The 15340-nt window shown below is 41.1% G+C and overlaps 1 protein-coding gene across 1 annotated transcript in view; it reads right to left on the bottom strand.

Moving 5' to 3' along the window:
- The window catches only part of LTBP1 (latent transforming growth factor beta binding protein 1), a 455184-nt gene that overhangs the window by 369393 nt on the left and 70451 nt on the right, over positions 1-15340 (bottom strand). Inside the window, exon 3 of the mRNA XM_023216379.2 lies at positions 2952-3249. Within this exon, the coding sequence (XP_023072147.1) occupies positions 2952-3249 (298 nt within the window). The remainder of the gene's footprint in view (positions 1-2951; positions 3250-15340) is intronic.

Raw genomic sequence — 15340 nt, 5'->3', positions numbered from 1 at the left:
GTAAGTTCCAAGAAAGCAGGCATTTTATTTAGTTGCCTAGTGTTATATATCCTTAGCTCCTAGAACAGTGCCCTCATACATAAAATATGCTCCATAAAAACTTGTTGAATAAGTGATCAAGCTGATAGCACTTCACGTGCCACACAAGGAATGTAACACTAAATATTTTGGCATTTTAGACATATTTTATGTATACAGTTGAATACTTTAAGGAGGCTTAATCAATCTCCTTTACTGGTTAAACACAAAACCTGAAATACCTTAACAAAGGCAATCTTAAAGGTAACTTAAGGATTCTAACATTTCTCAAAAGTAGCCCAAATGGACCTATCATATGTGATTCCGTGGCCATTTGATTAAACATGACTCACCGTGATTATGTCATAACCTAAATTACTCAAAGGGCTAATTGTGTCCCTTCCTTTGTATAGCTCATTTGTCATTTCAAAATCTCCGTAAGAGCAGGACTGGGTCTTGTACATCTTAATCTTCTCTGCATTGACCAGATAATGGGGCAATCTATACAGTTTATTAATATCAGGATTGATGGCACCCAAGGCCATCTCTTCTCATCTCTTCTCTTTACTTAAAAGCACACCAGTAGGCACACCCATATACACATGCCTATAACAATGCTATCATAAAAACGCATCTTCATTCTGCAGATGAAATCTCCAAAGCAAACTGCCTAATGTCTTTATTTTACCAAAGCTGAGTCAGAGCTGAAACCTTAACCTCCTCTTTGACTCACAACATTCTTGTCTAAATTACACTGCGGGTACCAAAAGGAAGGAAAAAAATGGACTGTTCCTTTATCTGACATCCGACATATGGTTCTTACTAACAATCCATATATATACATCATAGAGGGTCAAATTCTAACAGTGGATGGTGATATTCAAGATGAATAATGTTGCTTGTAAATTACTTTACAGTTTATGTAAGCCATAATGCTAGAAAAAACTAATTGCAATTCACAGTAATATGACTCTTGATCACCACAGCACAGTTTAACACAGAATTGTTTTTTGTTTTTAAGATCTAAAACAATGCTGGAAGGAAGATGTCTAGCTATGATATAATCAAAGCTTTATATCATTCCAAGAACACATAGTTATATTCATGTTCTGGCACACACAAAAAAAGCACTACTATCCTTTAGAGAAAAAGTTATCAAACTGTGGGCCAAATCCAGCCCACAGCCTGCTTTCATATGGCCCATAAGGATAATTTTTATGTGTTTTAATGGTTGAGAAAAAAATCAAAAAAAGAATAATACTTCATGAACTGTGAAATTTATATGAAATTCAAATTTCAATGTCCATAAAATAAAGTTTTATTAGAACACAGTCACACTCATTAATTCGTACACTGTCTATGGCTGTTTTTGTGCTACAATGGCAGAACTGAGTAGATGCAACAGAAACCGTATGTCCCACAAAGCTAAAAATATTTATTATCTGCCCCTTTACAGAAAATTTTTGCCAACTCCTTCCTTCAGGGCATGGATGCTGAAATCTGACTGCCTCCGTTTTATTTAAATTGTAATACTTTCAGTTACTAACTGTGAGACCTTGAACAAATTACTTAACCACTGTGTACCTCAGTCTTCTCATCTGTAAAATGGGTTTAATGTTACCTTCCTTATAGGGTCCGTGTGAATTGTAAGTGAACAATACACAAGCATTTGGAAGAGTACCTGGCATATAGGAAGCACTTAGTAAGTATTAGCTATACCTACCTTTGCTTCTCGTTGAGGGCTGCAAAATGTGTTTTCCAATAGCAAAGTAGCATTTCAAACTAGCCCCTAAATCTAGCTACCACAATAGAACTGAAGTATTATGAGACAAGAAGAAATTAAAGAAAAATGAAGAAAAACAGAAAAAAAAGAGGATTGAAGATTGAGGAGGGAATCGGAGGAGAAACGAAAAAGACCACACTCAGCAGAAACAGTAGGTGGTCTATTCGAAGGGGAAGTAGAAATAAGGATAATTTCATCTATAGTAACAGACTGAATAACTTCTGTGGGCTGACTGGATACTTATCACCATGTGGAAGCTGTCTCTACAGAGGGAAGAAGCATTCTAAATTCCAAGCAAGTGACTTAAAAATGAACTGCTACGCCAAGCCCATTCTTAAGTTGGGAACTTCCTGTATTTTACATTCCTAGACAAATGACAAGTAATAGTTGCAGTACATTCTGCATCTTATTATCCATATAGAATAGCTCATTAAGAGGAGACAATTTGTTTAAGAAGCCAGTGCAGCTGAGTGGCTGCTTGAACTGCAACTCAGAGAACGGAGTAATCTTTCTTCTCTGAGTCCTCATTTTGTTCAGAATAGCACTTACTTCCTAACACTAAGAAAAAAAAAAAAAACCTTGTTCCCATAAATAGAAAACAAGCTCATTCACCAAAAATGGACCCACACGGCAACTGGGAGATAAACATGGTGTTAACAGAAGGTACACTTAACCTGCTGCTGAGGTTGAGAAATTCTTTGCAAGGACTCCCTTTCAATTGAGTAGTTTCTCTGTGCAAGCTGAGTTCTTACCTTTTCCAGATAACTTTAAAAATAACACTGTTTGTTTCTAATTATTTCAAAACTCTATAAAACGGCTCCCCCCTCAAAAACAGAATTTTTAAACTAACAACTTTATCACAAATAACTATCTTTATCATTTCCTTCCAATCTTGATCCCTATAATCCTCACGGTTGCCTTGGGTTGTACTTACAGTAAGTTTTCCTGCAGAGGCTAAACACACATATCAAATATTTTTAAGAGACTCCATGTGTAAGCCTAACGTGTAAAGCCTTAAGAAAGGAAAGAAAGACATTACTATCCAAGTGATTTCTGCAAATTGTGCAGGAAAGGGACAGTGATTTAAAGCAATGCATCCAAGAGAGTAATTAAGATGATCCTTAGCTAAACAAAATTTCAAAACACTCACTGAGAATGTATCTGCTGGGGGAGTCCCACTGAAGGCTTCGGCTTGAGGGTCAAGGTCATCTGGGCCACAGGGCTGACTCTTGGTAGAGTGTCTGCCTTCTTAGACGAAGTGTGCTTTGCTGCTTGCTCAGGCGGGCCCCAGGAGGAGGCAGCCCCAGGACTCTGCCCTCCAAAGACTGGTGACGAGGTATCCTGGGCAGCTATTGTTTCACAGGCTTTGCCTTTGGTCCCTGGTTTACACACACAGAGTTGAGGCCGGAGACACATCCCTCCATTCTGACATGGCGGAACACAGCTAGCTGCAGAAAGACAACAGAAGGCACAGCTTTGAAGAACATTGTAGACTTCCTAATTTTTCCAAAGGGTTAACAGTAGCATCAGGTTGATTGATCTCCAATAAAAATCTACAAGAGCACTCATAAGGAGGAAGGGGGGGGGGTTGGGTGGAGGAGGGGAAGAAGAGCTAATATTAATGGCTTCCTATGTGACAGGCACTGTTCTAAATATATATAAACAAATTTAATTCCCCAGCAATGTGTTTTGTAGATATTTTATTGTGCCCACTTTACAGATGAAAAAACAGAAACAGAGATTAAGTGATTTGTTAAACGTCACATAATTATGACTGAGTAGAAGAGCTGGAATTGGAAACCAAGTGAGCCAGCTCCAAAGCTATCATTCTTAACCACTTTACTGTGTCTGCTTCCCAGAAATGCATCAGAAAATCCAGGAAAAATCGTACGAAAATGCTCTGCCATTATTTTAAAGTTATGCTCTGCGGCTTAAATTTAAATATACATTTAACTTAAAATTTAATTTAAAATTTTTTAAGCCTAAATTTTTTGCCAAGAGTTGGCAAAAAACAAAGGTCCAGTCCAATCCCCAACCCCAAAAAGTACTCTCCTACAGACCTCATGTTGTATAGGCTATCAGATATTCGAGAGACTGTGTCAGAAATTTAGTCCAATCAACTCTTTGACGTATGAGAAAACGAGAAAACCAAGGGCAGAGAGGTTGAGAGTCGCCCAAAATACACCTGCTAGTTTGTATAAAAATCCAGTGTGCTATACACCATCCCTAATTTAATAATGAAAGGCAACCAAAAAGAAACAACTTCTTCATCTCCTATTTGCGAGGATGTATGTACGCTGAATCACGACACTCATGACCAAGCAGAATTTTAAAGTTATCAGGCCAGGCACAGTGGCTCACACCTGTAAGCCCATCACTTTAGGAGGTCATGGTAGGAGGATCACTTGAGCCCAGGAGTTTGAGATTAGCCTGGGCAACACAGTGAGACTCTGTCTCTACCAAAAAATAAAATAAAATAAAAATAATTAGCTGGGCATGGTGGCATGCACCTGTAATCTCAGCTACTCAGGAGGCTCTCGAGGCTGCAGCAACCATGATCACGGCACTACACTCCAGCTTGAGCAACAGAATGTAACCCAGTCTCAAAAAATTTTTAAAAAAAGTTATCAGGGCTGTGGATCATTGGTAGAGTAAGTAGGTTTTATGATAGGCAAGGTCCCTCAGAAGTTTAGATGCTACTGGCTGGCCACAGTGGCTCATGCCTGTAATCCTAGCACTTTGGGAGGTGGAGCCGGGCAGATCACTTGAGGTCAGTAGTTCGAGACCAGCCTGGTCAAAATGGTGAAACCTCACCTGTACTAAAAATACAAAAATTAGCCAAGTATGGTGGCGGGTGCCTGTAATCCTAGTTCTTGGAAGACTGAGGTAGGAGAATCGCTTGAACCCAAGGGGCAGAGGTTGCAGTGATCCGAGATGGTGTCACGCACTGCAGCCTGGATGACAGAGGGAAACTCTATCTCAAAAAAAAAAAAAGAAAAAAGAAAGAAAAAGAAGTGTAGATGCTACTGACTTAAGTTTTATTATGTAATGTCATAGGCCTATGGCCATGATTCCTTCAGTCCCTTCTTTATTTGTAAAATACATTTATTATGCTGCCCTGTTGCTGTCATCTCACCTTTTACATAAACTGTTGGTCCTGAGGCAGAACACACTATCAAGTCTCCCATAAAGTTCAATACAAGCTTCAGTCCACAAAGCAATTACAAAATTGACAAGCAAAACAAACAACAGGAGACTCAGTTATGAAGATCCAAAAGACCAAGACCTAAAAGCCTTGAAACCTATTGATTTCCTATAAAAGAGAGAAGATACTTTTCCCATCTTTCTACAATATGATGCCTACTCATTACAGCACGTAATGATTTTTCTAAAATGGCCCTTGGGTGTCAGAATACCAAGCTGAGAAATTTTCAAAAAGTTGGGAAGGATTCTTTAAAAAAAAAAAAAAAAATGGAGCCAGTTCCCTAGGTGACCCTGGAGTAAGTCACTAAACCTTGGCCTCTGCACTTGTGTGTGTTTGGGGGTTATGAGGAGGGCAGCAGCAATTTGTCCTAAAATGGTCCCCACAATATGAGAATAAAGGCTGTTCCCACACTGTGCTTCTAGAATTCTAATTCGAAAGCTCTATGTTTCTAGAATTCGGGATTCTAACGTATCAGAGTTTTCCTGACCCAACTGAGCAAACTTTGTTGCTATATCTGAGATGCTGTCCTGGGTCCCTGCTCAGCCATGGTTATTTCTGGAATGTCACAGAAATGGGAATGGGATCCACCCACGAGAACAGAAGTGGCCACAGCAAGGACTGAGCAGGGCTTTCAAAGCTGTGCCTCGGCCTGAGCTCACCACCCAGGCACTTTCATGTGCGCCCTCTCGTCATGCTTTCAATTAGAAACATGTTTCTTTCTAACATCTGAGAATGATTTCCGCTTCTCCTCCCTCCCAAGGTGCACTGCAAATGTCTTTTCTACCAGGAAGGCTGTTTGATGCAAAAGCTGGCACCTAGGTGGAGGCCAAGGACTGACATCCTCCAACATAGCACCAAGAATAAGCCGCAAGAACCTGTTTTAAGGAAGACATGGATGGTTAGCAAGTTTTTTAACTCTTCAAATTTTTCATGTTGTCGGGTAAGGGGGGTGGGGAGACAGTCATAAAAGATTTTTAAAAATGCTTTGAACTTACAAATATTTTCTACTGGAAGAAAAATAAAGAACATGTTATATAATATTATGGCTATATATAATACCACCCTTTGTAGTAACTTTTAAAAGGACAATTAGGAGAACGAAAAGACAATTTTCTCTTCTACCTACCCTACCTAGACTCAGCCAGGTACCCCCTAGAGCATGCAAATGAGGAGGGGCTGGCTTGAACTGGAGGAGGACAGATTCCCTAACTCCCAAAAGAAGCCCCTCATCTGACATAAAAAGCAAAACTCATGTCCTTCTATCACATTTATCAAGACCTTTTTCCTACAATATTTGAATCCATGCAGTAGTGGTTCTTACATGGCAGCAAGCACCGGTGGTTCTCACAGTATGGTGCCCAGGCCAGCAGTATCACTGGGAAAACTTTGAAACTACATATCCTTGGGCTGCCCCACACCTGCTAAATCTGAAACTGGAGCCCAGCAATCAGTGACTGTCCTCCAGGCGACGTCAATGCACATTCAGGTTTGAGAATCACTGACATACAGCATTTGGAAACTGAGGCCGTCCAGCAGCAAGTTTCTGAGGACTTATATTTTTATACTTGCAAGTTTAGTATTTCACGCTATAATTGCTTTTAGGCAATTGAATTCTTGGCTACAATAAAAGTGTTTGTTTTATCCTGCCATTTTTATTGCAAATTTTGGACACATTTTCCATGTCCATACGTTTCCAAAAGTCTACACATTTGTCCCCATCTACTTCATGGCCAATGCAAAAATTCATAGCACTTATGTGAAAACTGTTATTATAACTAAGGTGTTGGACTATGTGGAATATTATAAATATTGTCACAGGAGTATCTTTTATTTTTATTTTATTTATTTATTTATTTATTTGAGACACAGTCTTACTCTGTCACCCAGGCTGGAATCAATGGCGCAATCTTGGCTCACTGCGACTTCCACCTCTCAGGCTCAAGCGATTCTCCTGCCTCAGCCTCCCAAGTAGCTGGGATTACAGGCGTGCACGCCCAGTTAATTTTTGTATTTTTAATAGAGACAGGGTTTCACCACGTTGGCCAGGCAGGTCTCGAACTCCCGACCTCAGGTGATCCGCCCGCTTCAGCCTCCCAAAGTGCTAAGATTGCAGGCATGAGCCACTGCCCCCAGTCACCCAGAAGTACTTTTTATTTATTTATTTATTTTTTCCCATCAGTTGATCCTGCTTTTTCCTGGCCGGCACTGTGCTGTGGTTCAGCTCGATGAGTGGAGGCTGAGTGGAGGTTACATCAAGATCTTATCAGTGGGTTGGGTGGTGGTTCTCAGGCTCAGCTGCACATTAGAATCACCTGGGGAACTTTTAAAACACCCAAAACCCAGGCCTAACTCGAAACAGATTAAATCAGAACCTTTGGGAGTAGGGGGAGGGCTCCAGGCTTCAGTACTTTTTTAACCCCCCAGGTGACTGAAACATACAGCCAAGTCTGAAAAGTAGTAGGTTAGGAACAAAATCTTAATCCAGGCTTGCGGACAGACTAGTCTTCTAAAATGCTACTCTTTGAATCATTTTTTTCCCTTTCATTCAAAAACTTTCCACACATTTTAGCTGACCATGGATGTAAATGTTAAGGCCATCTACATGTAACCCAAACCCCCTTTTCCACCCTCGCTTCTCACTGGTCTACCCCTGCAGAAGCTCACCCATCCTCTGGGATCCCCACCTCCCCGCACAGAGGGAGCCCTATGCAGGAACACACGCCCCTCAATCCAATGAGCACACTGAAAACCTCCAGTGCTTCAAGCCCACCCTTCTCTATGAAGTCTCTCCCAAATGTCCACTGATGGGGTTTGGTATGAGTCCTACCAAAGCTCCTGCTGAATTATAATCCCCAGAGTTGGACGTGGGGCCTGGTGGGAGATGACTGGACTATGGGGCAGAGTTTTCACTAATGGGTTAGCACCATCCCATCCATGCTGTTCTTGCAACAGTGAGTGAGTGGGTGATTCTGAGATCTGGTTGTTCAAAAGTGTGTGGCACCTCCCCACCCTCTCTCTTTCTCCGCCTCCGGTCATGTGATGTGCCTTGCTCCCCCTTTGCCTCCTGCCATGATTGGAAGTTTCCTGAGGCCTCCCCAGAAGCACAAGCTGCTACGCTTCCTGTACAGCCTGCAGAACCATGAGCCAGTTAAACCTCTTTTCTTTATAAATTGCCCAGTCTCAGGCATTTCTTTACAGCAGTGTGAGAAGTGACTGATAGAACCACCCACCCACCCCTACCACGACCTTTGTACCATCTGGCTCTTGTCCACTGTCATCATTCGCATTCCACATACTAGTCAACTTCTTACAGTTCTCTCCTATTTGCCAACTAGGTTATAAGCTGTGAGGTCAGTTAAGTGGCTTATGCAGAACTTTCTGTAGCCTGGGATAGGAGCCTAAACTTGGTTGACTGACTGATATAAACATACAATGATGCTGGGATTTAAGGATGTCTATAAAGGAAAGACAGCTGATGGTCTCTTAATTCATTACATGATAACATCTACACTTCCAAACTTGATTTGCAATTTACTCAATCAAGCAGTCGCCAATCCTTTAAAGCAGATGTTTTTCCATCAAAATTAAATTCAAGTAAACTCTGCAAATACACAAAGTCTGCAGCAACATTTAACCTTATGTTATAGTTACAGATAGAAACAGGTTCAGAAGCCAGATCCAATGTGTTGTAGAAGAACTCTGAAGAGTAGTGACAGTGAAGCAAACTGGTCAAGGTCAAAGAGAAGAGAACATTACAAGGGGCATAACATTTAGGAGGTTATTGAAGGCACTTAGGAGATTGAGTCCAGCCGGTGAAACATAGCAAGACCCCATCTCTTAAAAAAGAAAAGTAGCCAAAACTGCCCCCAAGACAGCGATGAACTCAGATACTGGGCTTGCAGAAAGCCCACTGACATCAAGATCTAGGTGAGCAGGGTAAGCAACAAAACCCTACTCCATCCTGGCTACCAGGTTGGTCTTCTGAAAATATTTTCATCATTTGAAACAGTCAAAATTGAGTTAATTCTCAATCTGTGCACCAAGTACTAAAGAGTCTCAGATGTCTTTCACATTTGTATCTACTCCAGTTTGACAAGCTGATCCTAGAGTTCTTTAAAAGTTCAGTGATTGTATTTTTAGGAAGTAACCCATGCCCCGAAGCTCAGCTTCTACTGCTTTTAATTCTAAAAAAGTAACCCTTAGTTATATTTAAAACTTGTCTCAGCCCACACAGTGCAAACAGTGTGACTCTCTGCCCTTGCCTTTCTCTCCAAACAAGTTGCAGCATGTCTACCGCATGTGTCCTGGGGAGAAATGTGAGTCTAACTGTGTCTTCTGTGATCAGAGACAGCAGGTGAGAAATTGCTTTGCTGTGTGTGTCTTCACAGTAATTCCCAGCTGCCCTTTGAAGTTATTCAATAACACTAAGTGATATCAGATCACAAGAAATATAGCATGAGGTCACACATTTTAGTCTACTCTGTCTGCTTGCTCCTTGTACCAAACCCAAATAAATGCTGTCGTTTCATTGTAAATGTCTCTGGGTCAGCCTCCTCCAAAATCCCTAAAGAGAAAAAAAAAATTAGCGTAACATCCCAATGCCTTTTCTATCCAGTCTTCTGGAATAAGGAAGAATTCCACATAACGCAACTTCCTAAATATGTGAACCATGCCCATCAATCACCAATATATTTAATAAACCTTTACAGGTCTTTCATTCTTATGAAAATCTATTTGAAACCTGTGAGGGATGGGTGTTTGCTTTCATTGTTCTCTCTCTTCCCTCTGAGTCGGACTGTCAAGTCACACAAGCATTCTTTCCACACTATTTTCCTACCCTATTTCCTTTTCTAATCTTACAAGTAACAATTTCACCAACCAGATAGTTGAGCATAGCAAAAATTAAATGGACTACAAGTCACAAAGGCTGGGTACAGAATCTCATGTTTCATTCGGGAGTTTAATGCCTTTACGTCAAGTACACAGCCCCAGAATTCCCAGTTCCCCAAGAGCCGTGTTCTAGAAGCTTGAAGTTTTCTAAACCTAAGCTCAGCAGGAGTGGTTGTTAATCAGGTGATGTAATTTAAAATAGGTGGTCAGCTGGGGCCAAACACACTCTTCCCAATACCGTCAATAGTTGTAAAAGCACTCACAGAATGTAACATAATTAAATCACAAATCATGTAATACAAAACAACCAGCAGTTTTCCTGGATTGTTTCTGATCTTACTACTGCCATTTATGATTTTTTTTAATTACAGGCATTCAATGAAAATAAAAGAAAATGTTAAAATATCTATCTACAGTGTAGAGTATATAAGTGTTTAATATTAATTAAAATAGCAAAAGGGAATAATCCAGAAAAAAATATTTTCTGAAAATGCTATTATATAAAAAAATAATAAAAGTTGCCTTTAACAAAGGAAGACCAAAATCAAAAAATGAAACAAAGAAGAGAAATACATAATTAAGACAAAGGGAAATGCAATTAGCAAATAAACTTGTAGGGTAATGTTCAAATTAACAAAGTCCTCAAAAGAAATGAACACTAAAACAAGGAGATACATCATGGCTAATTTTTTAGAAAATATAAATATTAGTACTAAGTGCTGCAAAGGAGGTAAGGAATATGGTACAAGCCTTTTAGAAAGCAGTTGAACAATGTTTCAAATATTTCAGTAGCCTCATTTTTAGAAATTTATTTCAATAATCAAAACAGGAAATAACTGGGCATACATGTATACAGGTGTCCACAGCAGTGCTATTTGTTCCAAGAAGAAAATGTAATAGAACCATAAAGGTTGAGTAGAATATGGTAATAACAGCCATTCAAAATTATAATTATAAAGTGATACTACCAGCTTTTAAAGCATTGATAATGTGAATTAAAACACATGTTATTTCATTATTCACTGTCATTCATTCCTTAAGCACTTTCTCTAATAGTATAATTTTACTTTGTGCATTCATGCTAGTATATATGTATCATGAGTACACATTTTTGACAAATCTTGGATGTTACGGACTGTAAACTATTATGGACATATATTGTTATAACTGATATCTTTAGAGTTCATTCGAAGGAAGACAATACATTTCTAAATAATCTTTAAATTTTTTTAATCCCATCCATCTTATCTTTACCCATCCAATTGAGCCCCCTCTTAAATGCTTGCATTGTGCCAAGAACTGCAGATAAAAGATGGAGACAAATTTCTTGCTCTTAGGGAGATCAGAGTCCAATAGGAAAGACATGAGTATAGAAAAAGGATCACCATACAGCTACATGTCATAATAATAAAGGTGTAAAAGGAGGAAAGTGGGGGCCTTAATTGGACAACCGGCAAATATTTGTGAGTTATTATATTCAAGGGACCACAAAGAATACAAAGAATTCTTAGAGTGGTTTATTTCCTTGAGGAGCTACTACCAAGCCAAAGACAGAAAATCAAAATTGTGACTCCATACATCCTTGCCTAAGCTCATCTACTGATGAGCAGGCAGGTACGAGGGGGGGCTAGGCTCTGGGTCACAGAGATTTGAGTGTGAAGCCCCCCTACCCCACCCCAGTGCCCTCGGGCAAGTTGCGAAGTTTGACCCATGCCTTACTCATTCAACAAAATACTGAGTGACAATTCTATGCTCAATTTTGCACCAGGCACTGTCATACGCTCTATGGCTAGGCTAGAACTGGAAACAGTGATGATGTTTTTACATCATATCTGTCCCCTAGTATTCACAACCCAGCCAGGGAGACCCCACAGGGAAAGTAATTATAACTATTACCGGCCTTTCTGAAAGAGAATAGGAGTGTGTGATGGGGGGTGATCACAGTGGGGGTCAGGGAGTTAGGAAAGACCTCCCTGAGACCATGAATTTAACCAGGAGACCTGAAATCAGAGAGAAATAAATAACACACGGACCAGGCCAAATGTTAGTATTAAAATCTGCCACAGAGCGGCAAAACGGAAAGAGATCCCACTGATTCAGGATTTATGTTTCATAAGAGATCAGGTTTAGGAGGATAAATTATAATATGTTCTTAAATATATGTATCTAGTATACAGGTCCAGTATGATTTAGTATAACCACCAGAGATATCATCCTGTAAATCAGGAACAAAACACTAATGCCCACTGTACTAGCTTGCTAGGCTGCCATAACAAACTACCACAGAGTCGGGGACTTAAATAACAGAGATTTATCCTTTCACAATTCTGGAAGCTAAAAGTCAAAGGTCAACCCATCAGCAGAGTTGGCCTCACTCTTTGGCTTGTAGATGGCCATCTTCTCCCTGTGACTTCACTTGGTCTTCCTCTGCGTCTGTCTCTGTGTCCAAATTGCCTCGTCTTTTTTTTTTTTTTTTTTTTTTTTTTTTTTGAGACAGAGTTTTGCTCTATCGCCCAGGCTGGAGTGCAGTGGCGCAATCTCAGTTTACTGCAAGCTCCGCCTCCCGAGTTCATGCCATTCTCCTGCCTCAGCCTCCCGAGTAGCTGGGACTATAGGCGCCTACCACCACGCCCGGCTAATATTTTGTATTTTTAGTAGAGACGGGGTTTCACCATGTTAGCCAGGATGGTCTCGATCTCCTGACCTCGTGATCTGCCTGTCTTGGCCTCCCAAAGTGCTGGGATTACAGGTGTGAGCCACCGCACCCGGCCTACCTCTTCTTATAAGATCATCAGTCAGTCATACTGGATTAAGGCCCACACTAATGACCTCACTTTAACTTAATTGCCTCTTTAAAGATTCTAATTCCAATACAGTCACAGTCTGAAATACTGGGGATTAGGACTTCTATATAAGAATTTTGGGGAAACAAAATTCAGCCCATAACCCCTACCATCACCTCTGTAACTTAATGCATTTCTGGATGTTCTAGTCAATTCAATAATACATGGAGGGGAGCTGTGCAGTGAGACAAAGCCCGCTCCTACATGCCAATGGAAGTGTACACTGGTACAGACTTTCTGTAAATGACTGCCCATATTTTAGGATTAAGCCCTAAAAATACTCATCCTGTTGTGTCTTGTCATTCCTAATCTAGGGAATTTTATATGCAAATATGTCCACTGCAGTATCACAACCAATATAGTAGTAAAAGGAAGAACCATCCCACCCATAAAACAAGTGAAGAATGGATCAGGCTGGGCGTGGTGGCTCACCCCTGTAATCCCAGCACTTCGGGAGGTCGAGGCAGGCAGATCATGAGGTCAAGAGATCGAGACCATCCTGGCCAACATGGTGAAAACCCCGTCTCTACTAAAAATACAAAAATTAGCTGGGTGTGGTGGCGCACGCTTGTAGTCCCAGCTACTCGGAAGGCGAAGGCAGAAGAATTGCTTGAACCCAGGAGGCAGAGGTTGCAGTGAAACAAGATCAAGCCACTGCACTCCAGCCTGGTGACAGAGCAAGACTCCATCTCAAAAAAAAAAGAAAAGAAAAAAAAAAGGGATTACAATCCTAGAATGTGATATTCAAAGTTTTTTTTAATTGATATATAATATTTGTATATATTTATGGGGTCCATGTGATATCTTGTTACCTGCAGAGAATGTGTGATGATCAAGTCAGCATATTTGGGGCATCCATCACCCCAAGTATTTATCATTTCTATGTACTGGGAACATTTCAAGTCTGCTCTCCTAGCTATTTTGAAATATACAATACACTGTTGTTAACTTTAGCCACCCTACTCTGCTATCAAACTCAAAATTTATTTCTTCTATCTAACTGTATGTGCTCATTAACCAATTTCTCTTCAACCCCCCCCCACACCCATACACTCTTCCTAGCCAGCCTGAAAAGATTTTGAATGACATGGGATAATGCTTATGATGTAATGCCACTTCCCTTGAACTCCCTTCGATCGGCCTTGTGCATCCACTTTTCTGCTTTTCCACTGAATCTGTTCTTGTCCAAGTCATCGGTGGCCTCCAGGCTGCTAAATCCAGTGGGAGTTCTTGGTCCTCTCCCTTCCTGACCAATAGCAGTGCTGGCCACAGAGGTCTTGTCCCTCCTCCTCCTCCCCATTTCCTCCCATGGCTGCTGAGCCACCACGCCCTGCCAGCCTTCTCCCACTTCACTGCCATCCTCCGCTCTGTCTCCTATCTCCTCCTTCTCTCCCCAACCTCCAAATGTCCAAATTTCCCAGGGCCTCCTTGATCCTTGGACAGTTCTCCTGGTGATCTCATTCAGTGCCCGAATTTAGATGTCTGGCCCTTGTCCTCTTACCGGAACTCCAGATGTCCACATCCAACAGACTCATCGATGCCTCCATGTGGGTATCTAACAGGCTTCTCAGATTTAGCATGTCTTGTGTCCCCTCCATTCACCCCAAACTCTAAGACCTGCTCCTTCCTGGCATTCACTGCCTTAAAAGGGACTGCCATTCACAAGGTTGCTCACCAACTGTATTAGTTTGCTAGGACTGCCACAATGAAGTATCACAAAATGAGTGACTTAACCAACAGAAATTTACTACCTCTCAGTTCCGGAGGCTGAAAGTCTGAAATTAGGATGTCAGTAAGACCGGTTCCTTCTGAGGACTGAAAGATAATCTATTCATCCCTCTCTCCTAGATTCTGTTAGCCTCAAGCATTCTTTGGCTTAACAGATGTCCTTATTCCTATATCTTCACATCTTCCCTCTATATATGCTTATGCTGAAATATCCCCTTTTCATAAAGACAACACTCCACTGGATTACGTCATACATACACACTCTCTAGTATGGCCTCATCTTAAATAATTACATCTGCAATGACCCTATGTCCAAAGAAGCTCACATTCTGAGGTACTGGGGGTTAGGACTTCATGTGAATCAGGGAAGGGCAATATTTCAGCCCACACCACCAAGTAATCACTAAATGTGACTCTTCTCTTTTTCTCATAACACACATCCAATCCAGCTCCAAAGCCTGTTGGCTCTACTTTAAAGACATCCTATATCTGACCATCTTTCTTACCACCTCCCTGCAAACCCTTCTCCCAGTCACCTTGTCCCCTGCCGTCTATTCTCACCACAGTAACCAGAAGGAATCTGTTAGAACCAAACCAAGATGACATCACTCCTCTGCCTCAAACCCTCCAAAGGCTTCCACCTCACTCAATGAAATGCAAAGCCCTTATTTTTATAGCCTGCAAACCTGTGCCATCTCTCCCATGTCATTTCCTAGCACTCCCTTGAACACCACACTCCCGTCACCCTAGCTTGCTTGCTGGTCCCCAGACACACCAAGCCTGCTTCCATCACAGGGCCTTGCACTGGCTGTGTCTTCCCCAGTCCTTCTCCAGACAGTCACAGGCTCCCTTCCTCAAATCACTCAGCCTTCT

The sequence above is a fragment of the Piliocolobus tephrosceles genome, chromosome 15 (assembly GCF_002776525.5).
Source record: "Piliocolobus tephrosceles isolate RC106 chromosome 15, ASM277652v3, whole genome shotgun sequence".
Lineage (NCBI taxonomy): Eukaryota > Metazoa > Chordata > Mammalia > Primates > Cercopithecidae > Piliocolobus > Piliocolobus tephrosceles.
This window is presented reverse-complemented; position numbering and strand designations above follow the sequence as displayed.